This window comes from Thamnophis elegans, chromosome 15 (assembly GCF_009769535.1).
Source record: "Thamnophis elegans isolate rThaEle1 chromosome 15, rThaEle1.pri, whole genome shotgun sequence".
NCBI lineage: Eukaryota > Metazoa > Chordata > Lepidosauria > Squamata > Colubridae > Thamnophis > Thamnophis elegans.
In genome coordinates this window covers 3,297,621-3,324,610 of record NC_045555.1, presented here as the reverse complement: position 1 = coordinate 3,324,610, position 26,990 = coordinate 3,297,621, and the positions used below count along the sequence as shown (strand labels likewise).

The following is a 26,990-nucleotide window of genomic DNA, read 5'->3' as shown; positions in this document are numbered from 1 at the left end:
CTTAAAGTATTTCCCTGACAGATTTAACTGCTGGATTCTCTTGACCAACCATTTGACTGAGATGGGATAAGTTCTGCCTTGAGTAGGGGGTTGGACTAGAAGACCTCTGAGGTCCCTTCCATCCCTACAATTCTATGTTCTGTGTTGGCTTTCCATAGTAATTCGACCATGTAGGTAAATCATGCAATAGTTGCAATATTATATTATTGGCTAGTCTTCTACTTTCTACATGCTCATTACAACCATAACCTGTTCTGGGTTCCAATCTAGATTTTTTCCCCCCAACATTGCCCCTGTTTGGATCCTTGCAGCAGAGCACAGTGTACTCCCCAGCCCATAGAGCAAAGCTTCTCAACCTTGGCTAGTATGAGATACGTGGACTTCAACTCCCAGAATTCCCCAGCCAGCCAGCATAGGGAATTGCCATAGAGATCGAAGAGATTCCTATTTTTTCCAGGTTCTATCCCAGCAGTGTTACAACATTTAATGGTACCAACGAAAGTAAAGGTGTTTGTTGTTGATTTTTTATCCCCCTCTTTGATAAGCTGGTCAACATTCTCTAATTTTGCTACTTCGCGGGAGCTACCTTTCTGAACAACTCATGCCCAGCCGTCCAACCTAATAACGATACAAACCTGAGCCTTTGAAAACTACTGTCCCGCAAAGGTGCGAAGAGATGTGATTTTTTAAAAAAAGCAATGCAAATATTTTTCAAACCTTAAAATAAAAAAGTGATTGTGAAATGGCTTGCTGGCACAAGTTCCTACACTGTCAACTGCAGAAGGATGGATCCATTTCGAATAAACATGCCTGCCTTTGCACGTTATGCTTTTGTCAATCAGCAGCGGTTCTCTTTCCCTTCCCATGATCTCAACAATGACAGTTTCTCTCCCCACCCCCCGCTACTTATCCATAACAAAACCGGACAAATAATGGACGCTTGTTACCAAAGGGATTCTCTTTTTATATATGTACATACATATAAAGGTGACGAAGTTGCACTGAGTGGCGGCCAGGTAAATCTGAAACAGAGCCAAAGGAAGCAACAGTTTCTTGACTAACAGCATTTCTGTGTTATATCAGGCTTTGCCCGTAGTCCAAATGAGAGTAAGAGAGTAGGAGTCTTCCAAAGGAAAAAAAAAACCCTTCAATTTTTGATATTTTGAGCTCCTTACCCGCACGAAGAGACATTCTGGTGTTCATATTCACTGTAGCATTTTGACAGGTTGGCACTGCGTGTCAGTCCTGCCCTGGCCTATAGGATGTGGAGAAATAGGAGTATCTCCATTGGTCAAGGCAGCCCATGACCTTCTGAAGACGGATGGAGCTATAACTCTTCACCTCTCTTGGCAGTTTCAACTAAACAGCCAGGTTTATTGCAACAATCTTTGGTTTGGATCAACCTTGGGGGCTCGGTGCTGCCTCCCAGCCCATCATCAAAAGTAGTCCTCCTTCCTGTCAGCATCTCCAGCGTGACCTTTGGCTTGGTGGAACTGTTCCAAATCTTCAGGGTCACCCACCTCACCTCCATGGTCCTCCTGCAAAGAAAAGAGGAAGTAGAAAGAGGACAGAGAAGAGCAACAAAGACGATCAGGGCACTGGAGGCTAGGCATACAAAGAACAGCTTCTGGAATTGGGTAAAGTTAAAGGTTCCCCTCGCACATGCATGCTAGTCGTTCCCGACTCTAGGGGGTGGTGCTCATCTCCGTTTCAAAGCCAAAGAGCCAGCGCTGTCCGAGGACAGCATGTGGCCGGCATAACTCAACGCCCAAGGTGCACGGAACTCTGTTCCCTTCCCACCAAAGGTGGTTCCTATTTTTCTACTTGCATTTTAACGTGCTTTCAAACTGCTAGGTTGGCAGAATCTGGGACAAGTTACACGGCACTACAAGACAGGCAGGACAAGAAGCAGTGCCTAGAAATGAATCTGGAGAGAAGCAACCTGGAATGAAGGAGAAACTTCCTAACAGCAAGGACTATTAACCAGTGTAACTGCTTGCCTCCAGAAGTTGTGGGTGTTCCATCCCTGCAGGTTTTGAAGAAGAAACTGGACAATCAATTGTCTGAAATGGTATAGGATCTCCTGCTTGAGCAGGGAGTTGGACTAGAAGACCTCCAAGGTCCCTTCCAGCTCTGTTATTCTAGTCTATTCAGTGCCAATCAATCCCAGAGAGGATCAAATGAACACCCCTAGCCGAAATTTCCTTTGTTTTCTTCCCAAATATCCTAGCTAGGTGTCAAGGTGAGGCAGACAGACCCTGGCTTATTTCTCTTAAGTGTCCAGAGTCGACCAACTTCACCACTCCTTGCCACTTTGCCTTTCTCAAGGACGGGCTGATCCCAGCTGCTTCGCTTCCCTTGCTTGATGTCTTCCAGAGGTTTTGGGAATGATGATTCCCACAACCCAGCCAGCACAAGAAGAAAGGACGATATGAACTATGATGAGTAGACAAGAGATGGAAACTGCACTGTTGCCTGACCCTCATATCTTTGTAGTGATTGTTGAGAAGTTTTGTAATATTAAGCTGCCTAAAAGGAATATTGTCGGCCAAAGATCTGCGACGAGCAAAAGAAGGAAAGAACCACGGAAGGGGCCCTCCCTCGTCCTAGGCAACCAGCCTCGCTTGAAGGCAGATCAGCGCTTAGGAAACCTGTACCCATAAACCAGCATGCTCACAGAAAGACGGCCTATGAGAAAAAAGCAGAAAAAAAACCCTCAGGCTTCGTACAGGATCCTGTTCTTGATCCTCCTGATAATCGTCCATTAAATTGTCAGTGACTTTATTTGATCGATCAGCTCCCTGGGGAACAAAGCACACACCAAAGAATAATTGGTCAAGGGAAACGCTAAGCAATAAAGAGATCTTGAAAATGGTGGGATTGCAATGCCAATGGCAAGCAGCCTCAGGATCACCCTATAGAGCGGCTGAACATTCAGCGTAGCTGAAAACATTTTGTTGGGGAGGGGACCAGCAAATCTCCTTCAAAACTATTCACAACTGAAGGAACCCAAGCAGGCCACTTTCAAACTGTTAACAAATTTGTTTTAAATCAGAAAACGCTCGAAGCGCCTTTTAGAGGCAAACTCCAACCCCCAAACCAGTTTGGGGCATTTAACTCAGGGGGGATTCCCAAGGATCCTCTAGATCAGGGGTCAGCAACCTTAAACCCTCAAGAGCCATTTGGACCCGTTTCCCACAGTAAAGAAAACACCGGGAGCCACAAAACCCTTCCCATCCTGACTAGTTACTGAGCGGCCACAAAACTAGTATACGGAATGGAATTAAACATTCTGTTTTCTTCTGAAATGTTTCTTTTCTTGGATTTAACCATGGTTGGCCTACCAGGGGTCAAAAAGCTCAATAAATCACGTGCCGGCGGGTGTCGCACATTGGCGGTTGTGGGGCATATTTTGAGCAACAGACAGCCACAGCAGAGGAAGGAAAGAGCCACATGCGGCTCCAGAGCTGCGGGTTGCTGGCCCCTGCTCTAGATCCCAGTGCCCACCCTGTAGGGAATTCCGCTGTCGGTTTCACTACAAACTTCTTCCCTTCAACGTTGGTTTCTGTGTCCCTCCTCCCAACTTCTAAACAGGGATAAAACAAACCTTTGGTATTTTTTCCTTGGTCACAGCAATAGCCGGCCGATTTGTCTGGTGGGTGTGTTTGGCCGGATCTATTTTTTCTTCAAAGCTGGGTCGTTCCAGTTCTGCTTCCTCAAACTCGTCTTCCCCTTGATTGTTGGGATCCTGAGCTGGATCAGGAACATCTCTTGGTCCCTGAGAGGAGAAGGATCACTTAGCTCAGCCCTTCGAGGTAAACCAGCCCAGGAAAGAGACCTTGGCGGGGATTTCAGAAACACCACTTTATTGTTGAAATTATATCAGAATCTTAAAAGCTTTGCCCCCTCTTATTTATATATGTAAAAATGGCTATGTGTGTCTCTCTGTGTGTGTGTTCCAGCAAAACTCTGGAATGCCTTGAGCAATTTCAACCAAACTTGATACACAGATGACTTACTCTCTGGAGACAAATACTGTGGGGGTAAGACTCCCCTAACACCCCTCGGTGTGTGTTCTGTTAATATACAGCCTGTTGTGCTTTAAAAATGGCTTCTACTGTACTGCCGTAAAATGACTTCTACTGTACAGTGCAGTGGAGTTGCCATGGTAACGGCTTCACAGTGCTCCACAAGGAGGCTCCCTCTGGTAAGGGAGAAAATCCAACATTAGAAATTATGTTTGGTCGAGATATTTTCCCCCTATAAATAAATCCCCGGGCAACGCCAGGTTATCGGCTAGTGAAAAATAAAAGCAATGAGGAGTTATTTTGAATGTCTTCATCACGCCTTTCCTATTCAAGGACTGAGGTGTCATTTTTTATTCTCAGCAGCACCTGAATATCTTTATCAAAGTTATCTCTGCATGTCTTTATAGGCTTCACATGGTCCCAAATGTCGGCCAAGCCATCTTCTGTATGAAATAGGCATTGTAATTGAAGCTCTTCTGGTATGGGCATACCTAAACCATCTCAAACGATTCCAAAATCTCTAATTCCACACCACCTTTATTCTCTATTGCTCCAGCTGTACCTACCATACTTACTCAAAAGAAAACAAACCATAATTAAAAAGTGACTCTTACTAACCTTATTCACCAGTCAAACCACGATTGGTTCCCACAACACCTCAATCAACCCCCCCCTCTTAGCAAAACCCAACGCCTGTTTGCATAATGTTCGGTACATGGCGCTTTCTTTAGCAAATTGAAGTGGGCAAACCCTAAATCCTCCCTTCATCTAATTACATTTTGGAACCCCTCGCGGAAAATGTGATGGTTATTACTAGCATGGATGATTTTGAAAAGAGGCTAAAGCAATTGAGAGAGAAGGCTGTTAACTGTTCCAGAGGGCCTTAAATATTGCCCCCCCCCCCCGCCCCACAACTGTAGCCCAGTGCAACTGCCAGCTGGACTTGCCAGTTCTTATTCATTTTGAATCCTGGGCTTGCTCCCATCTAAACAACTCTTGAGCCCTTCAGAAAAACAAACCTTTCAGACCTTGCTTTAAATCCCAAGTTACTTCTTTACATACAGGGAGGGGAAATGCATCCCGGCTTACCATCTGTTTCTGGATAATTGGTTCCTTCTGTAGGTATGTGTGGTTTTCTTTCTTCGTCATGCCAGCATCTGAACAAAGCAAAGTAAACAAGCAATTGGGGGGAACAAATTAAAACATTGACAAAAACTTAATAAAAGTTTGCCTACTTCCAAATTTCCTGGCCAAAGACGGATGTCCCTACCCTCCAATGAATGTATCTGATATTCTGCAGACACTTTCCATTGTTGACTTTGGTGCAGTTGGCTCTCTAGTGACCTCAAACAGTCACTAAATGAACGGGTTGTAAGTCGAGGGCTACCCGTACTGCTTCACAGTACCTTACAGCCCTCTCTGAGTGGTTGACAAATGTCCCCCTGACAATCTGGCTGCTCATTTTACTGACCTCGGAAAGTTGGAAGGCTGAGTCAACCTTGAGCCGGTCAGAATCGAACTCCTGGCTGTGGGCTGTCAGCCTGTAATCCTGCATTTTACCCACTACACGTCATATTGCAATCACTTCACATGTCAAGAAAATATTGACATTTTGGTTTTATTGGAGGAAGGCCCTGAGATCCAGCAAATCCCTGGATCTAACTCCCTCCCTCCTTCCCTTCCTCCCTCCGTGGGTTCTTTTTTTCCTAAGCCCCAACTCAGCAGGCAGGTCGATCATCATTTTTCTTCCTCCAGATCAGTCACAAGTTGCATCCTCCTTCACCCCAATAAGTTTCCAATCAGATCCTTTCGTTAAAAACATCCCCTCCCTTCCAGCCTGGAGTCAAGTTGAAACCCAACGTTCAGATTTCCCACAGGCTCCCCCTGTGACCCTGTTCCCGAAGGGTGTTGGCTTTGATGTGAAGCAATTAACCCCTCTCCTCCCAGGGCAGTGGCTGAACGTGGGATAGCTTACATTGCGAAACTAGGGCCACCTGCCTGGGGCCGGTCACATTCCAGAGGAGATTTGCGTTCTCACTGTTCCATTTTTCTGCCAGGTCAATGTTCTCGATGGGTGTTGAGGTCCTTGTATAACTCTCTGTTGGCTCTTTTCCCTCTTCTGCCCCACCAGTGCATCTGTCCCGTATGCCCCCTGCCTTGAAGTCTGCTATGGCTACCCCACAGAAGAATGGAGCAGCAGTTAAAGAGTTGGTTTAGGACCAGGAAAAGCAAAGAATTGCAATGGCGGGGGGCGGGGACGGACGGACTATACAACGAAGACAAGTATTCGTATATCCTAGCTGTTAAATTTGGATATGAAACGTTTGAGTTAATACTGGTGAATGTGTATATAACCTCCAAACACATCCCGGTATTATAACTCCAAATACTGGATGGGTTTGGAAGTTATCCTAGATGATATATCTGTATGGTACCCTCAGTCCATGGTGGCATTACTAGGAGATGTTAATGCTAGTTTAGGTGCCTCCAGAAGAAGGGAGTCCCAGGGGAGTTTTTGATAACCATCCTCAGTGGCTCTTGAGAGACTACAAAAGTAACAACACTGCTGGCCACAGGTCTTTAAGGACAATCTTTAATCTTTAAGGACAATCTCCAAATTCTGGGAGGTAAGGATAAGAATTACACCTATCCTTACACATACCACGCGGCCCTTTCAAGCAGTGTACTGGATCTCTTTTGTGTAACAACAACTTGAAATCCTACATTATTTTAGATTGCAACGTGGCAAGTGTATTTTAAAAGATAGCATGCAACATCCTCGCAGCAGTTTCCCCCCAAGCTGAGAAGCTACCAGGACTTCAGCTCCCAGATTTCCCCAACCAACACGGCCATGGCTGAGAATGAGGAGATCCAGGTAAGGTTCAAGTCCTTACATCCTGGTCCCTGTGGGTTGACCCTCACTATGAAGTGAAGATCCAGCTGAAGACGGAAGCGCGTACCCGCTCTGAGGGAAAATGAGACATAGAAATAACAAAAGAAGCATTAAAGTCAGCCCAACTTCCGGTATCTCTGGAAACTTGATAAGGTCCATTTTGGTTCATCTTGAGTAGGTGGATAAAATCTCTTGTGAAGGTGGATAAGATCTACACTCACTATCTGTCCACCCAAGGCAATATAAAACAGGATCCCAACCATATCCACATAACTCAGACCCTGTTGCATCTTGAAGAAACTTTACACAATTCTGCCCTGTTGGGATCAACCCCACCACGTTCTTCAATCCCTCTTCTTCAGCCTTACCTGCGTGCAGGTCCCTGTCATCTGTTCCTCCTTTGTCAGCTCCCCAGAGGGGGTGTTGCAGCCGCCCTGTTTCCATCTGTGCTCGACTGCCACCTGTCTTGCCTTGCTCAGGTACGGTATCCAGGTGATACCTCTGCAGGTAAGGAAGAGCTCTCCCATCATTCATCTGCAAGCTGCCTTTGTTGACCATCTCTTGCCAGCTGCGGAAGAAAATGGCTATTACAAGCACTGTTTTCCCATTCGTTTCAAATAATTCCATGGAATTATATCGAAATTGGTCCCTCATCACTCTCTTGGCATTCAGACAAAAGCTTTTATCAACCCTGAGCACAGAAACACACACTGTTTTCACACCAAGGGTTGGGTTTTGAATTAACCCATTTTCTGGGCTCCTCTGCACTTTCTGAATCCTTTTCAGCCAAAAGGGCCGATTCGAGACCTTCCACTATGCTTTTCTCATCAAGGACATTCCTGAGTTTCTGCACTTAATGCCTATCAGAACAAGAAGGCATTCACCCCAAATACCCCTAAAACACCCGGGGGGGGGGGGGAATCAAAAATTCATTGGGGAAGGAGGAAACAAATTCTGTTAAAAGAAGACGGGTCCAATCCCTCAGCAAACCCAAGTCCCAGGTCAGAATGCAGACACCATTTTAATTTTTGTAAATTAAAACCAAAACACCGAACACAGCTCACTCCCAACTCCTCTGTTTTTTAGGCTGGTCTATTTTTAATATTGTGTATAGTTCAGGTGTTCATGAATGTTGCATTGCATCTGGGCAGCGGCTCGAGAGGAGAACTTTTTCAAGTGAAAAGAAGGCAGAGATGCAAGCTTATACCTGATTTGAAGAAGGAGAGTAATATCTGGGAAAATAATTATTCCCATTGTTTTTTTATATTTGATGTTAGAGTCAAACTGTTCGTCTGCCTTTGCCTGGTGTTAACATTGAGGTCACATAATATACTAAGCCCTAATGCAGATTGCTTGTTTGTAACTTAATGTACAGGTGGTCCTCTGTTTATGACCACAATTGAGCCCAGCATTTCTGCTGCTAAGCAGAATTATGTGAATGAACATAATACACAGCCGTTGAAATAAAAAGTCTTTTGGGGACTAAGCGTGTGCTTTTTACTGTATCAGGAAGCCTAGGTCAGAACATGTTGTTTCATAGCCAGGCTGGGCCCTTCAATGCAGAAAGAGCGAAATACCTCTGCACCCGTTGGTCCTGCTTGTTGGAGAGCTTTTCTTCCAAATCCTGTCCTCCTTCCAAAGCAGCTGGCAGTTTGAGCCTGGGTTCAAATGCTTCCGGGTGGCCCTGTTGCCCCTGCATGTTCTGTCCTGCTTCTGGATCCTGCAGTGAAAAAGAGAGTAGAAGAAGAAACCATGGCTGTGTTGTGTTTACTCGTCAGAATTGATTCAGCAACCTGCGGTTCTGGAGCCGCATGTGGCTCTTTCATCCTGCTGCTGCAGCTCCCTGTCACCAGTCGGCTCCACAATAGATAGGGCTTTCGGTTAGAACAGGCAGAGGAAAAAGGACATCTCACCTGGAGGAGACTCTATGGTGGGGGAACCGGACTTCCGGTCGGCTTCAGAATTGAACAGGGGGCTTCTGGTTAGGACCATTGTGGCTTTTTGAGTGTTTAAGGTTGCCGACCCTTGTGCTAGAAGATCAATGATTACCTCCCAACCGCCCGCCCTCCCTTGAAGGAAGGAAGTAAAATTGAACTCAACAGGGATCAAAGATTTTTCTCCCATTATTTGTATGGAATCTACCGGTATTACTTTGATTTAATCAAACTCATTTATACTAATTTCGAAGCTACAGAGAGCCAGATCTGGATAGGAGACCTTGAGCAAAACTCTAAGAGTTGGAGGTGCTATCAAACAAGACCTCATCAAATCACTTCTGTACGGTGGCCCCAAAGACTCAACCCATGGAGAGCACAACTCAAAGGAGGTTTTACCTTTACTAAAAATGTTTTTTATTCAACCAGAACACCTTGGAATGGTAGCAAGGTGGGCAATATTCATACGAAAAATTTGATGGAGGCATAAATCTTACCCCAATGTGTCCTCTACTGGCCCCTCCCCTCCCAGCCATTCCCCGTTTGCCTGCCCGCTTCCTTAGGGCCCCAACAGGAAGCAGTTGCTGGAGCTAAGCAGCCACCAGGAGAAAGAGTTGGCAAAATAGCTCATTTTAAATTGGATCTGACCAAGAAGGAGGCTCAGTAGAAGCACCTCACTGAGGACTACAAGCATAGGCTTTCCAAGCAGAGGGAAGACCTGCAGGACTGCAAGGCCAGGTACCGGCGCCTGGAGGCTCAGCGGGCTGAGATGGTCAACCAGTTCCAGGCCATGATAACAGTTCCATTGGAACGGGGCCCTCCAGCTCTTTGCCACCAGTGGCACTTTCCTCCAGCCTTCGCCCAAAGCCCCCCACCAGGAGGCTGAAGCAGACCCCAAGTAGGAATTTCTGCTCCCCTCCGACCCACACAAAAAGACCCCAAAGGGGGAGACTCTCTGCAGCAATACAAGCATTCATTGCACATATCCAGCTCATGGGCTGTAGTTTGAGGACCTCTGATTTAGTGCGATATAAAAAATGCAAATAATTTTCTGCGGACCACCAAAATTTTCTCACGGACCACAAGTGGTCCATGGACCACCAGTTGGGGACTGCTGTTTTAGGGAAGCCTGGTGTGGAAGGGTGCTATCTTAGCAGCACCTACCGGAAGCTGTCCATGGTGCTGATGAAGTCTTACTTGACTCTGTTAGTCCACTCAACTAGACTGCTGCAACCTTTATCTATCCAAACTCATTCAATCCATTTATGCTTGGACTAAAAGCATATGAATATTCTCACCTGGTTTTGCACGCTATTCATCATCCGTGTGTAACGGATCATGGGTGCATCTTTGTGCCGGGCTGCAAAGGCCAAATGAACCTCCTTTGGTGGGGCCAGTTGACCAAACGGCACATCCCCTTGGGCTCCAGCTCCGTTGTTGTTGTGTGAAATACGGTTTTCATGCATCACGTTCTCTTGATGTTTGATCCCAGGGGGTGGAATGGCGAAAGAATTCCCAGCAGGAGCAGCAGGTTGGTCCTGGGGTCTCGGAGGTGCTTTAACACCATCGTCCTTGGAAGCCTAGGAGCATAAAGTAGACTTGAGAAAGACTGTCCAGAAACAAACAAACAAAAATAGCAACCAAGTGTTGGCATGATAGATTGTCCCTGCTGATAGTTCCAGTAAAGATTGCAAACTCTTTCTCCACAAAACTCTGTTCCATTCTCCTTTTTTGGTGCTGGTGAATCAAATCCAATTCTTTTTGTGTTCTTCTACTGATTTTTGGCATCCTCTTTTCTTCGTTGCTGCTGTATTAAACCTTTGGGTTTCCCCCAGTCTTGCTGATCGTGTTTTGGCTCCATAAAGAATTCAGATTTGGAGAAAGATGTCTTCTAAAATTTGGAATGACATTGATGGACTGGGCTACTAACCAGGATGAGACCTTGGAGCCACACCACATTAGCCCTTCAGAGATTGCTCTGGCTTCTGGTCCCTTTTCTAGCACAACCCTGAGCCTCATAACTCACCTTGACGCCTCTGCCAAATTTACGATGAGCTCAGCTTTGCTAAATAAACCTCCCCATCATCTCCTATTTGTTTTATTACAGTGACATGTGTCTTGCCTTCCAAATTAACTTACAAATTCTCTCCCAAATATACATACTGTGTTTCCCCAAAAATAAGACAGGGTCTTATTTTCTTTTGTCCCCCAAAATAAGTGCTTGGCCTTATTTTCAGGATTATCTTATTATTTTTGAGGTGCAGGAGGCAGTGAACGTGGTCACCCCATGGCTGCTGCTGTATTGCAATATTTTTGGGGAGGGCTTATTTTCGGGGGAGGGCTTATCTTAGCGCATGTGCTCAAAAGCTTATCCGGTCTTATTTTCAGGGAAACAGGATAATGGGGAAAAATTACAACGAAATGAGAAGATTACAGGCCACCAGGGTGCATCCTACAGAGTTGCAGGAAAGGAGATGATATTAAGGGAGAGAAAACACATCTGGAAAATATGGATTTTGTCCTCGTTTCTCTTAAGGCCAGCCTTGAACTTTCACCTCCTAAAACAAAGCAGGCAAAAACTGGAGATTAAGCATTTCTGGGGGGGCCCAGCCTTAGATGGTTTCCCAGATGATTTCAACTCTGGCAAACATCTGGAGGATACTGGCCACAGATTTATGGAGACTGCTGTTCCCAGCATTAGCTAGTGGCCAGCATGGGATTTTAACCTCTTTGAGTCTGAACCATTTTCTTACAATATGGATTTGTTCTCCAAGCTGGCTTGATCACAAGGTCAACTGCAATTTCCTACACACTGCCTCTGAAGCATTTTGTTGGATGGGCCCGTGGAAAAACAGAATTGTGTGCTGTTTTAGCCTAATTCTTTGCTTATTCAAAAAAACAACAACCCACCAACCCAGGCTTAAAGAGAACAAGTCCAGAGTGACCTAGAAGCCTAGAAGAAAGGAACCTGAGACCAGCTGTTCTGACCAAGGCTTCCCCAAAAAGCAGGAGGCAGAGTCCTGGTCCCGACAAAACCCCTTGTATTAAATGAATGTGAATTCCTCTCGTTCACATTAAGCAAAGGCCTGGCAAACAGTCTTTCAAAGGAATATTTTTGACTACAGACCTTATCTACTTTGAAAAGCTGCCATGTCAATATTTCTCAAATGAGGTGCTGTGCAAGGAAAGACTAGGCACAGAGTCTCTGATTCACGGACAGATCTTTACACTCCTGAAACAAATCTAACGACCGAACAAACTAATTGTATCCTGCAAAAGCCCCCTCCCCTTTCGCTCCTCTTTTATTTCCTATGGGAGGGGCCATTCACCTTCCACCTGTGACTTTACTCCCAAGTTGACCCTAATTTCTGTTGTTCTTTTCTTCTGGCAGCTCTGTGCATGCGCACACTGGGAACAGGCTCCAGCTGTTCCTCTGCCTCACTGCTGTCTAGCTCCATAGGCACCTGTTCACTGCCAGACGACCTTGGCCCCGTCTCTGCCTCCAATGCAGAGCCCTCGTCTGAGCCTTCCCCAACCTCCTCACTGTCCGACTTTGCTGCCAGCTCCGCTGGGCACTGGTGGGCCACAATACCAGCCTGGCATTTCCAAGAAGCCAAATCTTTGGAAGGGGAACTAAGAACTGGAACGTTGTACCTGTGGTCTAGCAAGCTGCAACACGCTCGACCCCAGTGGCTGACCGTAACGCTGCTCTTTGGCTGTTCCTGCATCCTTAAAACTCGGCATCTTCTGAAGGGTTTCCTTGAGCTTCCGGAACTCTTCCATCTGAACCTGGAGGGGAGAGCAAAGATGCACAAAATCCCCAAAGCTTTAAATCTTCAATAGGAAGAAACCGATTAGATCAGATCAGGAAGTAAAGGTGCTGAGACCAATCAGTTTCCTCTAAATCACTTTCAGAAGCCATCTACCAGAATGGTCTCCATATCCACGGATGAGAGGAGAGGAGTAGGAAAGAGGGAAGGAGGGAAGTGGAGAATAGGAGAGAGAAGAATGGAGAGGAGAAGAGAAGGAAGAAGAGGGAAGTAGAGAGGAGAAGGAGAGAAGGAAATGGATAAGAGGAGTAGGAGAGAGGGAAGGAAAGGGAAATGGAGAAGAGAGAAGAGGGACGGGGAGAAGAGAAGGAAGGAGAAGGAAGAAGAGGGAAGGAGAGAGGGGAAAGGAGAGAAGGAAACAGATGAGAGGAGAGTAGGAGATAGGGAAGGAGGGAAGTGGAGAATAGAAGAGAAGAGGGGAGAGGAGAAGAGAAGGAAGAAGAGGGAAGTAGGGGAAAGGAGAGAAGGAAATGGATGAGAGGAGAGGAGTAGGAGAGAGGGAAGGAGAGGGGAGGAGGGAGAAGAGGGGAGAAGAGAAGAGGAAAAGGGAGGAGAAGGAAGGAGAGAGGGGAAAGAGAGATAAATATATAGAATGTTATGGTACAATTATAAAAATAATATAACTATGACGTATAACATGTATTTAAAAGAGATTATAAATGTATTATTAAGACAATATTAGTTACAATCGGGGTGTATAAAACTATGTATGCTCAAAAAGGACTAGATACAGCCTGTACTCTGCCCGCTGCAAAACTGGAAATGTGATGTATTATAAAGAAAAAGGTACCATAAAAATATTTATTAAAAACAAACAAAACAGAATGGTCTCCATATCCAGTGGCAGCGAGTTCCCCAGGTTAAGCCCCCTTAAAACGGCCTTTCCTTTGGTGTGTCCCACATTAGGTCATCTGCCACTTTGGGTGTGTGTGTGTGGGGGGGAGTTGTTGTGTTAAGAGAGAGCCATCTTTCTAGATTTTGGCTATGCTGGCTGTGAACCATGGGAGCTGAGATTCGACACCTCCAGACAGGGCCAGGGGCTTTCATGGAGAACTGAGCACTGAGTTACCTGAGCATTGAGGAGCTGCGAGTGAACATCCTGGTGCGCTTTCCGAAGTAGCTTGCTTTCCTCCCTTAGTTTAAAAACGGTATCTGGAAATTCAATTCAGTTTGGGTTAAAGGGCGTCTTCCCCCTTCTTTCACTCCTCCTCCTCCTCCTCCTCCTCCTCCTCCTCCTCCTCCTCCTCCTCCTCCTCCTCGAGGGGTTTAGACATTGTCTTATAAAAGAGGTGTTCCCCTCGCAAACCTTGGGCTCAGTTTAGAGCCCGGGGGTGTGCCCTCTATGTCCTCCCCACCTTGTAATCCCACCACCTCGTTGTCCTTCTGCCGTTGCAGCTGGGAGTATTTCTGGTTGTGGGTTTCCGCCGCCTTGCGATGCTCCAGCTTCAGCCCATTGTGTTGCAGCTGCAGGTCCAGAAACTGCTTCTTGACTTCTTCGTGCTGGTTCTGGGGTTGGGTGGGGGGGGAGAGAGTCAAACCCAAACCAAAAACCTGGGAGCAAATCAGGGATGGGTTCTTGCCGTCATTACTACCAGTTCGGCACCCGAAAAACTTTGCATGCGTGCACACGCCAAACACACACGAAAATTACGTTTTCTCAATTTGCACATGTGCAGAACAGAAAATCAAGATGGCACCCCCGAGGATAAAACCTGTACGGTCACATGTCCACCGGAGTTACTACCTATTCGGCCAAACCATACCGTACCGGTAGGAACCCACCTCTGAAGCAAATCCTACAAAGGAGCAAATGTTTTCATTTCTGCCTTCCCAAATTTCACAATTGATGGTGATTGATTTTAGGCCTTGACATGTCTTTATCCAACTGAGCCCATTTTGCATCTAGCTCAGGGGGTGGTTTCTAATTTAAACTGAAGAAGCTGATCCAGGAGAGTTGAAATCTCTCCTCCCTCAGTGAGTCTTGGGGAAAATGCACGCAGGGCTGCAGCCACTCTTCCATCAAGCCAGACTGACACATAATCGATAGCCCCCCCCCCCCATGGCATGACGCAATGGCGCAGTCCTACTTAACATGGCCAAGTTTACAAGCCAAATAATTGCTGCTTTTACTTGAGCAGTAGGAGGGAGAGATTTATGAGGGTTCTTACTGGCCGGGCCTGTTTCCATCCATGGATCCTTTCAGTGTGTTGGTGCACACGGTGTGTGTGTGTGTGTGTGTGTGTGTGTGCGCGCGCGCGTGTGTATTCTAAATTGAATGAGGTAGGAATATTTGCCATTCTAGCTTTCCCTGCCTCCAGCATTCCTCATTGTTTCCGCAACCAACCAACCTCCCCCCCCCCCCCCCGCTGTGATCTGCGGCAATTAGCAAGGCATAGTTAGCCAGACCCTGTGGTTTTAAAGCGCTCTTGTTCCCAAAGTGGTTGAGCTGTCCAGTGTTGGAAACGGTGTCCTGTTCTTATCCAAGACAGGGCAGCAAACCTCTGATTAATGCAGAGTTTAAAGAAACCTGGCTTATCTCAGGTATGAATTGTGGGTAACTTGAATGCCGGGAGCTGCTAAAAACCAAGATCCTGAAGGCCTCCGTCAGCCTTCAGATGGAGAGTCAACAGCCCCCGGGTCTGGAGGTGGTTGATGAGGAAGAGGGGGAACAGCTGGGTCCAGTGCCTGACGCACGGATGCACAGAAGGCAGAGGAGAGGAGAACAGTGGAAATCTATGGGCCGGTCCTCGGGACTGAAGAGCCGCCACTTCTAGCAAAGCCCCACCTCTACCCCTGGGGACAAAAGGCAGAGGGCGGAGATGAATAGATGTGGCAGACAACTATTCATCTCCCAGCCGGACGGTCTTGTTAGCCTGCGGTGACAGAGAAACTTTTTGCCGGGGCTGCTGGCGCTCCTAGGAATCTTGGATTTAACTTCAGAGGGTTTGTCGTGTTTGGGGAGCTGGATCAGAACAGTGACAAGTGCTCTCCAGTGCATGTCTAGAGAGCCACAGGCTACCCAGACCAACCAAACTTACAAATACAAGGCGAAGAAAGGTCTCCTTACCTTCAGTATCTTGTGCTGTGAACTTAAGGAGCCATATCTGTTCATAGAATCTTGCTACGGGGAGAAAAATCACAATAACAATGATTGCGACCAACTGCGCAAATAATTCACAATGGTCTCTCTTCCTCTTAAACCTCCATAAGCACCATCCTCAACTCTCCAGCTGGGTTTGCATCGCTTGAATGGCCTACACTGAATTGTGCTTGTTTTCTTGCGTTAACCCCTCCCAAGTTCACGCAATGCAATTCAAATCACCCTCTGAGCAAGTCGACCTTGAACCCTATAACCATACCAAGATCCCCTTGCTGATTCAGAAAAACCAAACCTAGCACTTAGTAAAACTGCAACTCCTCGGTCTTTATGTGTGGTGTGAACCCTCTCTCTTTGTTAAGGACGACTCCCAAGTCCTGCCACGCAGGTGAAAAGACCACAGTGGCTGGATAACTGTGAATTTCCCACTTTCCTTTCCCGAGAACGTGAGTAAGGATGGGTTAGCAAAGGATCTAGACCGGTCCTCTAAAACTCATCTTCCTCCCTTTTTTGAAACACACATATGCCTTCCAAAGGGATCCAATTTTACCCACCTTTTCTTTATTGAGTGCCTCCTGCGCCTCCAGTTTGTACACTAAAAAATCTGCAAGGCAAAGCAGAAGAGAAAGGAAATAAAAAGGCGGAAAGAATGGAGAAAACAGTGAGATGCAGATTTATTGAAACCTAGTTTACCTTGCAGAGCAGAGGTGGATTCCTACTGGTTTGGCCTGGTTTGGCCCAACGGGCCGCGATTTGGCAGCCTGGGTCGCTGGAACTGGCAGCGATCCAGGCCTGCCACAGCCCCGAATTGGTTCTCCTACAGGGCCGCCATCTTGATTTTCGGTTCTGTGCATGCGCAGAACAGTTGTAATTGCACAATTTTTTTCCACTTTTTAAAATGTTTTGTGCATGCGCAGACCTATTTTTTTTGTAAATGTGCATGCGCACGGAGCAACCCACCCCTGTTGCAGAGAGGTTTACGAAATTAATAGGGTGGAATGTCCCCACTATTTAAAAAAATAATAATTCCTAGGCAAGCCAGTAAAATTTTAGTCAAGGCTAATAATATCTATTTATGAGCGGTTGCAGGAATACAGCGTTTTCTTGAGAGCATCAGGTAAGGAACAGGAGGCCCCAGTGAGCAAATCTTAATGGAAAATTAGCATGGATACATTTCCGTAGATTTCATATGAATTAAAGGCAAATATTCACATCCACTAGACGCCCGTATATGTCTTTTGAAGGTGGAATTGTTGGTTCACTACCATTGCAGCAATAAAAATGCAACAGCAGTTGTGTCTTCTCCAAAGCAGCTTTCTTTGAGACATGAGTAATTTTTGCCTGTGAATTTTGTCCTGGAGGACTCATTCTTTTAATAGATGACGAGGTTCTTTAGGATCTTGCAACTAACGGGAAAAGAGTTTATGATTTCATGGTGATTCGCCTCTCTTCCTTCATATGTACAAATAAATATTGATAATAATAAATAATAACAAACTATCGCAGTTAATAGATGGAAACTGATCAAGGAGTGATTGAAACCGGAAAGAAGGAGGAATTTTCTGACAGGTTTTCAAGGAAGAGATTGCACTGCATTTGTCGGAAATGGTGTAGGGCGGTGATGGCAAACTTATGGCACGTATGCCAGAGGGGGCACGCAGAGCCCTCTCTGCTGGCACATGAGCCATTGCCCCAGGTCAGATTTCCGTGGCGTTTCTTTCGTGAGTTTCTGTTTACCTGCAAATGACGAAACAAGCACACGAAAGAAAAAGATCTGACCTCTTGCGGTGCTTCCAGTGTTGGGATGCCCTGCCTCCCACTGGCTAGCTGGTCTTTGGGTCTCTGCTGCGCATACGCATGATGGGGTGTGCACGCACATCCACGCGTGTATGCATAACTTTCATGCGTGTGGTTGGAAACTCGGTGTCTAAAAGGTTTGCCATCACTGGTGTAAGGTTCTCCTGCTTGGGCAGGGGGTTGGACTAGATGACCTACAAGTCCCTTCCAACTCTTTTAATCTCGTCTAATCTTTTCAAAAGAACTGATTGTAATCCAAGATGAAGACCCACCTTCTTTTGTTTTCTTGTGTTCGCTGCGTTCTTTCTGCAAGGATCGTTCCAGCCGGGATCTGTGTTCGTAAACAACTGCAATAAAAAAAAGAAGTACGTACAGAAACAAGCAAAATACGATCTGAACATTCACACAGTTAAAGAGTTATTTAAAAAAGAAAAACTCAAGTCCCTTTGCATTGGGTTCAGTTTGCCACAGAAACTGGATTGCAGGAAATTTCCATAAAATTCAGTAAATTAAGTCACCAAATGAATAATGAAGACACGCAGTGGCTCAGTGGCTGAGACGCTGAGCTTCTCGATCAAAAAGTCGGTAGTTTGGCGGTTCGAATCCCTAGCGCCACGTAACGGAGGGAGCTCCCATGACTTGCCCCAACTTCTGCCAATCTAGCAGTTCAAAAGCACATAAAAATGCAAGTAGAAAAAATAGGAACCACCTTTGGTGGGAAGGGAACAGCGTTCCCTGCGCCTTCGGTGTTTAGTGATGCTGGCCACATGACCACGGAGACGTCTTCGGACAGCGCTGGCTCTTCGGCTTTGAAACGGAGATGACTACTGCCCCTTTGAGTCGGGAACAACTGGCACATATGTGCGAGGGGAACTTTTACCTTAATGAATAATGAAGAATTATTATTCCTGCTTGCCACGTGGCAATTAAGGATCCGAATTTTAAAATGCTAACTTGGTGATGAGGATGATAAAAAATAATAATAACTGCACCAATATTCTGCTCATTCAAAGCAAAGGAATTGTGAAAGAATATAAAATTTGACCCACTGGGTTAAGCAACTGTGTTCAAAATTGCTCTAATCGTTGATCAACCCCAGATTTTATTTTTAGTTTAGTGTCTTAGAATGGAGGTCTGTTTCATTCTGAATCTTTGCCATCAAACGACTGCCAAAACTTTGGAGATTTTTTTAAAAAGATGTTGACTTACAATGTTGACAAGTCACCTTTAGATGACCAGATTAGGGTCAGATCTTATCTGGTTAGTTGCTAAGAGTGGACAATGATTTGATGGCGCATAAAATGGAATGGGAAGTTTGCTTTGGCAAGCGCTCCCAATTCAGCCTGAAATTAGAGGGTGACCTAACACAAAAGCCTCTGTCCTCGGCCAGCTGAAAACTGGCACGTAGTGCTGGAACGTTGTTGCTTTTACCTTTTTGAGTTTTAAAAATGGTGACCGCTTCCTCCTTGTTGTTATTCTTTTTCCATCCGCTAAGTCAAACGAGACCGAGGCCTCTTTCCAACTCCTGGCTATTTAACAATGGGGTTTTGTAAGCTTGAAAAGTTTTTTATTTTATTTTAAATTGATCAAATTTTGATAGCCTGGCAGGGAAACAGAACGGTTTGATCCGATCTGACCTCTCAGAGAACATTTGGTGGCAACGCACTAAGGACTAGAAACATGCAGAGGCCAAAATGAAACTTTTGTGAGGCAGGAGGGTTGAATTTGGCAGCTCAAGGCTAAAGCTGGTAAGCTTTTCTGCGTTTCATGTCAGGCACGCAACTTTTTTTTTTTAAACATTCAAAAAGGAATAGCATTGAATAACAGAGTTGGAAGGGACCTTAGAGGTCTTCTAGTCCAACTCCCTGCTTAGGCAGGAAACCCTACACCATTTCAGACAAAGAGTTGTCCAACATCTTAAAAACATCCAGGTTTAAATAATAAATGCTTAAAGTATTCCCATTTCTACAGTCTCCATCCGAATTAAATTGCATGGTTCTCTTTTGAACTACATACTAATGTCTCCTGGTGATTGGCCCAAAGTCACCCAGCTAAGGCTAAAACAGGACTCGAACTCACCATCTCCCTTTTTTTAGCCTGGTGCCTTAATCACTAGACCAAAAGGCTCTCTCTGTGGATGGGGTTTTTTTTTTTTTAGATAATCTACCCCCTCCCCCCCTACTTTTTGTTTTATAGCTAGAATTGCGTTTTCATCTGCACATTCCCCCAACTTCAGCGCTACATTGAGATGAGGCTATCACAATAGGCTAGATGAGATTTCAAAAGGGGATTGCTTCGCTTGTGACCTGAATTTCTAAGCCGTGGTAGCGCAGTGGTTAGAATGCAGCATTGCAGGCTGGCTCTGCCCAGTGTCAGGAGTTTGATCCTGATTGGATCAAGATTGACTCAACCTTCCATCCTTCCGAGGTTGGTAAAATGAGGACCCAGATTGTTGGGGCAAGAGGCTGACTCTTCAAACTGCTTTAAAAAGTGCTAGAGAGCACTATGAAGTGGTATATAAGTCTAAGTGCTAATGATATTGCTATAAAAAACATTCCCACTGCCAGGAGTTCCATCCTAACTGGCTCGAGGTTGACTCAGCCTTCCATCCTTCTGAGATCGGTAAAATGTGGACCCAGATTGTTGGGGCCAAGATGCCAACTCTGTATACCGCTTAGAGAGGGCTGTAAAGCACTGTGAAGAGGTATACAAGTCTAAGTGCTATTACTATTTTCTTTCCTTCCTTCCTTCCTTCCTTCCTTCCTTCCTTCATTCATTCATTCATTCATTCATTCATTCATTCCCTTTCTCATTCTTCTTCTTGGTGGTGCAGTGGTTAGAATACAATATTACAGCTAATTCTGCCGACTGCCAGGAGTTCGATCCTGACACGCTCCAGATTGACTCAGCTCCTTCCATCCATCCGAGATCGGTAAAATGTGGACCCAGATTGTTGGGGCCAAGATGCCAACTCTAAACCGCCTAGAGAGGGCTGTAAAGCACTGTGAAGCGGTATACAAGTCTAAGTGCTGTTGCTGTTGTGTTGTATGAGCCCAACTTTGTAAAAAACATTGTGGATGAATGCAGAGTTTGTATTCAGCCGGTTTGGACCAGTTCGCCCGAACCAGTAGCGGAAATTGCAGGTGGGTGGGCCCACCTACCCGCCACAGCTCTGCGCCATCCTATTTAGGCACGTTTTTGAGGCCAGGCGCATGCATGGAAGACGCACATGCGCGGAAGGGAAACATGGGGCGAACCAGTGGTAAGAAAATGTGAAACCCACCACTGGATGGATGAGGTCATATTTTGAAGCTCTAATGTGATTGCTTTCTTTTGGCCAGAGCTGGGGACACAAGACTTTTGTTAACTCAAGTTTTCTGCCTTGCATCACACACACGCACGCACACACACATATTATAGAGTTGGAAAAATCCAGTTTATCTGCCAACCATTAACCGGTGGCTGGTTTTGCTGCGAGGGATTAGCATGGAAAGGCAGGGCCACCTTTGCTAGGGGTTTTCTACTCAGGACCAACTGGACCTGTAAAAAGCTTGTGAGGATCTCAGCTTCTTTGCAGATCTATTCTAGGAAACAACTACCAGCTGGAAAAAGCAGGCCAGGCTCTCCGACCAGAATTACTGCGACGGGCACGAGGCCAGGATTTCTGAGCTGAGTGCCAAGTCCTACTATGCCAAGCAAGCAAACATTAAAAAAAAAATACCGCACAAGCCAGCAGGCTGAAATAAACACACACACACAAACGCACACACACGCACATATGTAAGCAATGGGTCACAAGGATTTTCAGAGCTGGAAGACGTGTGCGTTTGCATCTAGAGAAGGCTCCGATTTTCGGAGAGGTGGCACATCACACAGCCTGGCAATCTGTATTTACCGTATATACTCGAGTATAGGCCGACCCGAATATAAGCCGAGGCACCTAATTTTACCACAAAAAAACTGGAAAAGTTATTGACTCGAGTATAAGCCTAGGGTGGGAAATGCAGCAGCTACCGGTAAATTTCAAAAATAAAAATAGATACCAATAATGTTTTTGAATATTTATTTCAAAGAAAAACAGTAAACTAGCGGTGTATTCAATGAAATACTTCACTCACCTCATGATGCTGATGTCCCGCTGTGATGATGATGTCCCGTGCAGCCGCGGGAGCGATGTCCCGCCTCCTATGACACACGGCACAGTGATTCCTATCATTGGATCACTGTACCAGAGGAGGTGGGACATCGCTATGTGGCTGCTTGCCATAACAAGGAGGAGGTGGGACATCGTTGCAGAGCGGCAGGAGGGGGAGGAAGGGGAATCGTAAGACAGCCCTGCATTACATTAGAACGTGAGGAGGGGGGATGGTGCGGTGGGCGCTGCGCGGCAAACTGACACAGAGGGAGGGGAAACTCACAGGGGCACTGGGCCATTCACGAGTGTCACCCAGCGGCATGGCCCCGCCCCTTTTTCTCCTCCATTTCGGGCAAATTTTTCACTGACTCGAATATAAGCCGAGGCGGCTTTTTTCAGCCCAAAAAGTGGGCTGAAAAACTAGGCTTATACTCGAGTATATACAGTATTTTTATTTATGTATATTTATACCCCATCTTTATTTTTTTTAATAAACAACTCGAGACAGCGGACATACCTAATTATTCCTTTTTTCCTCCTCAGGACAACAACAGCCCTGCGAGGTGGGTTGGGCTGAGAGAGAGTGACTGGCGTACAGTCACTCGGCTGGCTTTCATACCTAAGGCAGGATTGGAAACCAAGATTTACCAGTTTCTAGCCTTAACCACAACCCCTCTCAAAACTGCATGTCGGAATGTCTCCAGGGTTTACTCTCCGGCCCCAAGTTTCTAGCCCTCTTTCTTGGAATGATCGAAAGGTGATTATTCCAATCTCAATCATCCCTCTACACTTTTTGATGCCTTTATCTCTTCTTCCTATCTCTTTGACGCCGGTCTTCCTTGCTGTTCTCGAATTCCTGATAATCAGGGAAAAGTACAGTATTCCCAGCTGGAGAAGGTTGACATTTCAAAAATCCAGGTCATGTTTCTAGTTCTCATGGCGTCACATCAAACACGGGCATCTTTTGAAGGTGAGAGAAGAGGGCAGAAATTCTGTTCCCCCCCACCCTCCCAATCCCGTAATATCAGAATTTGGCTAACGGGTTGCATTCCCAGTTGCAATGGATGGTTGCGAAAGTTGGACCATAAGGAAGGCTGAGCGCCAAAGAACGGAGGCCTTTGAACTCTGGTGCTGGAGAAGAAGACTCCTGCATTGAGTCCCTTGGACTGCAAAGTGATCCAACCGGTCAGTCCTAGAGGAGATCCACCCCCTGGCTGCTCTTTAGAAGGCCAGATCCTGGAGAGGAAACTCAAATACTTTGGCCACCTAATGAGAAGGAAGAAGGACTCCCTGGAGAAGAGCCTCATGCTGGGAACGATGGAGGGCAAAAGAAGAAGAAGGGGATGGCAGAGAAGGAGGTGGCTGAATGGAGTCACAGAAGCAATCAGTGTGAGCTTCAATGGACTCCAGAGGATGGGAGAGGACAGGAAGGCCTGGAGGGACGTGGTCCATGGGGTCGCGATGAACTGGACACCACTTTGCAACTAACAACAACAATGAGTAACAAAAAGACTTCCATATCATAATGTACAATATCCAGAACTATAGGTGACAATAGCTTAAAATTACAGAGAGGAAGTGAATTCTTCAGGATTTGGAGAGGGAAGGAAATCCTCTTTCAATCAGCCGACAGATAAAACTGTGGAATTGCCTCCCAGAGAGGCTCTGTTTGCCTAACCGCCTTAACCCTGCTGTACGACACATCCGGACGTTGCCAAATTTAAACACAATCCATATTTCGCCTGTCCACGTTGCTTGAACCAGGCCAACGCATTCCCTCTTCCTTTGGTGAGCTGCACATGGCATCAACCCAGCTGTGGCGATTGTAATCCGCCAGGAATGAGGCAAAGTAGGTGGCTGCCCCGTTAGTTTTAAGTCTGAAACGTTGAAAAGGGCACCACCAGGTGATAGAATGATAACTAAATGGAACTTTGGTGTCCTGTCAAGGCAGATCAGGTGGGAAGACATGCTTCCTTGTGGATTATTGGATGTAATCCTCAACTTAGGACCACTTCTTTACTGACTGACGACAGTGGGAAAAAATGACTGATGGCCATTTTTTCACATTTACAACCGTTGCAGCAGTCCCCATGGTCACATGATCAAAATTCACACGCTTGGCAACTGGCATGTACTTATGACGGTTGCCGTGTCCAGGGGATCACGCGATCCCCTTTTGCGACCATCCGACCAGTGAAGTCAAGGGGGAAAGCTAGATTTATTTAACAACCGGGTTACTAGCTAAACAGCTGCAACGATTCACTTAACGATGGTGGCAAGAAAGGACGTAAAACAGGTCAAAACTCAATTAACTGTCTTGCGTAGCAACGGAAATGTTGGACTCCATTTTGGTCATAAGCTGAGGACTACCTGCATCTGTATTGTCATGATGGGGATTGAAAGGCTACATTAGGAAGCCTTCCTTCCCCAGTACCTTCTTTTTACCCCCTCAATCACCCTCCTCCTTTGGTCTCCTTCAATGACGTCGTAAAGTGCTCTCATTGTGGACAAAAGCTGACCTAGATAAACCTGTAGGCCGAGTCTTCTTTTTCTAATATCAGGATAGGCAAGATGGTGCCCACGGGCAACCCCCTGCCCTCCCCTCAGCTTTCCTCTCCCAGGGCCTTCATCCTCCAGCCCTGCTATCACTTTTCTTTCAGAGTCCTTGAAAGCTGAAAGGGGGGGGGGCTTGGAGGTTTCCTTTCCTTCCTCCTTCCTCCTTCCCTTCCTGTCCTTTCTTCCTTCCACTTTCCCTCCCTTACTCTTCTCTCCCTTTCTTCCTCTATTTCTTTTCCTCCCTCTTTCTTTTTCTTCCTTCTGCTTCCTTCCTTCCTTTCCCTCCTGCTGTTTTTCCTTCCTCTTTCTCCCTTTCCTCCCTCCCCCTTCCTCTTTCTCCATCCATTTCCTTCCTTCCTACTTATGCATTTTCCTTCCTTCTCTTTCCTTCTTTCCTCCTCCTTTCCCTCCCTCTCTTCTTCCTTCCTTCCCTCTATGCATGTTCCCCTCCCTCCTTTCCCTTTTACCTATGCATTTTCCTTCCTTCTGTTTCCTTCCTTTCTCTCCCTCTCTCCTTCTTTCCTTCCCTCTATGCATTTTCCTCTCCCTCCCTTCCCTCTTACCTATGCATTTTCCTTCCTTCTGTTTCCTTCCTTCCTCCTCCTCTCCCTCCCTCTCTCCTTCCTTCTCTCCTTCCTTCTCTCTATGCATGTTCCCCTCCCTCCCCTCTTACCTATGCCTTTTCCTTCTGTTTCCTTCCTCCTCCTTTCCCTCCCTCTCTCCTTCCTTTCTTCCCTCTATGCATTTTCCTCTCCCTCCTTTCCCTCTTACCTATGTATTTTTCCTTCCTTCTGTTTCCTCCCTCCTCCTCTCCCTCCCTCTCTCCTTCCTTTCTTCCCTCTATGCAAGTTCCTCTCCCTCCCTCCCTTCCCTCTTACCTATGCATTTTTCATTCCTTCTGTTTCCTACCCCCCTCCTCCTCTCCCCGCCTCTCTCCTTCCTTCCTTCCCTCTATCTATGCCTGTTTCCTTCCCTCCCTTCCCAAGCCCAGGTCAAACTTTGCAGCAGAGGAAGAGGGTCTTGTTCAAAGTTACCTTTCCCCAGGAGAGAGAGAGGATGTCAAGCTGACCCTTGTGGCCTGGAAAATTCCTCCTCACAAGTAACCCCCCCCCCCCGGCCTCTCGGCCTGTCCTCCCTTGGAAACGGAGCCCGCCCAGGGCTGGAGATGTGACTTCATCCCCACTTTGGCAAGAGATCCCGTGGATCAAACTAAGGGAAAGCAGCCAAATGCAGGGAGGGGACGGAACTTCCCGGCAGATGGATACTTAGGGAAGGGGGTAAACACAACAGCAACTCTGCCTCCCCCCCCACACACACACACTGAACCCCATCTCTCTCTCCCCCCTCACTCCCCTCACCTTGCAGCTGGGCAGACAGGGCTTCCTGCTGCTGTTTGAATTTGAAGGCTGATCCTTCAGCAGCTTTCACCTTCTGCTGGAGATGGTTGTAGAGGAGAACTCCAGAGCCCAGGCAGGCAAGTGCCAAGACACAAAACCCAGTTTGCAAAAGACCCTTCTGCCTTCGGGTACAAATGGCAGTGCCCATCTTGGAAACTCGGTGGGGTTTTTTCTCTCCTTCCTTCCTTCCTTCCTTCCTTCCTTCCTTCCTTCCTTCTTTCCTTCTTTTCTTCTTTCAGTTTCTTTTTTCTTTTTTACCAGCCTGCCATCTGGTTGAAATCAAGCCCACGAGATAGTTCTTTTTTTTCCCTTAAAAGCTTTGGGGTTTAAAAAAACAAAAACAAAAAACCACTGCTCAGTCTTCCTCCTGGGTTGGCAGGCCGGGCAATCCTTATCCCCTGCCCAGAGGAAAAGGAAAAAGAAAACAAAATGACATTTGCTGGCTTCAATTAAAAAAAAAAGTTTCTCTCGCCAATCTTTTTAAAAAAAGAATCCCAGAACAATGGAACTTCTTTTTTCTCTTTTCTAAAATCTCGGCTTCTTGTCTGGAGCAATTTCTTCTTCCTCCCTTCGCTCCCCCAATGCACACCGATCCAGGCGTGCAAATAAAACTCAAGAAACTTTTGAGGCTGCAGAATTTAAAGTCCGAACAAAGCGACCAAATCGGGAGGGTAAAAGTTTCTCGGGCTGCTGGCATCCCGGTCACCCATCGCTCCCATTCCGGGGGGAGAAACAGGAAGAAAAAAAGAAATTCCGTCGATCCAGGGATTGAAGAGACGGTTTAGCTCCTGTCAACCCTTCAGCGCCACTTTCAGTTTGCAACAGGAGGGGAGGGAAGGGTGGAAGGGAAGGAAACTGAACTAAGAAACCCACCAGTTCTTTCCTCCCCGGGCTGCTGGGTCCCTTCCTTAGATTGCGAGCCCCCCCACCGGCAAGGGCAACTTATGGGGAGGGGCCAGGTGGGGGAGGAAAGCGTGGAAAGCAAGCAAAGGAGAAAGAAAAAAACAGTTTGGAGAAGGGAATGAAGGATGCGGAGCTGGGCGGAGCTGAACTAGGAAGGAAAGGGGAGGCGGCGGTGGGGAAGAAAGGGGCCGGACATTGAAGGGCTAAAAGGGGAGGGGAGGAAACGCGGATGCAAGAAGGGAAAAACTCTGCCCCCCTCTCCCCATTTGAGATGCCTTATGTGATCCTGGAGACAGGAGTATGCTTCCTTCAAAGTTCCCACCAGCAGAAGGCAAGGGCTGAGTCCCATGGTCTTCCCAAGCAGAGAGAGAAGGACTTTTGACAGCTAGACTGCTCTCGAGCCGGGGGGGGGGGGGGGGA

General features: G+C 46.5%; 1 protein-coding gene across 2 annotated transcripts; it reads right to left on the bottom strand.

Annotated features, from left to right (window-relative positions):
• Positions 1-954: 954 nt before the first annotated feature.
• LOC116518771 (Golgi integral membrane protein 4-like) lies at positions 955-26,710 on the bottom strand. 2 transcript variants are annotated; one of them, XM_032232294.1, is made up of 14 exons: positions 25,629-26,710; positions 17,852-17,926; positions 16,337-16,386; positions 15,753-15,806; positions 14,041-14,191; positions 13,755-13,837; positions 12,510-12,644; positions 10,154-10,435; positions 8,499-8,641; positions 7,290-7,489; positions 5,118-5,185; positions 3,608-3,778; positions 2,730-2,801; positions 955-1,538 (listed from the first exon to the last, which is right to left on the bottom strand). In XM_032232294.1, exons 1-14 carry the CDS (start codon positions 25,813-25,815, stop codon positions 1,437-1,439), a joined length of 1,773 nt encoding a protein of 590 aa, XP_032088185.1. In that variant the 5' UTR covers positions 25,816-26,710; the 3' UTR covers positions 955-1,436. The 2 variants fall into 2 exon arrangements, with proteins under 2 accessions (XP_032088185.1, XP_032088186.1); XM_032232295.1 differs by lacking the exon at positions 2,730-2,801.
• Positions 26,711-26,990: the final 280 nt, after the last annotated feature.

Coding starts and splice junctions, on each gene's coding strand:
- LOC116518771 (XM_032232294.1), bottom strand. CDS start 25,815: ATGGGCACTGCCATTTGTACCCGAAGGCAGAAGGGTCTTTTGCAAACT. Junction 10,436..12,509: donor TGCAGCTTGCTAGACCACAG/GTACAACGTTCC, acceptor TTATGCTCCTAG/GCTTCCAAGGACGATGGTGT. Junction 5,186..7,289: donor TGACAGGGACCTGCACGCAG/GTAAGGCTGAAG, acceptor TGCTTTGTTCAG/ATGCTGGCATGACGAAGAAA.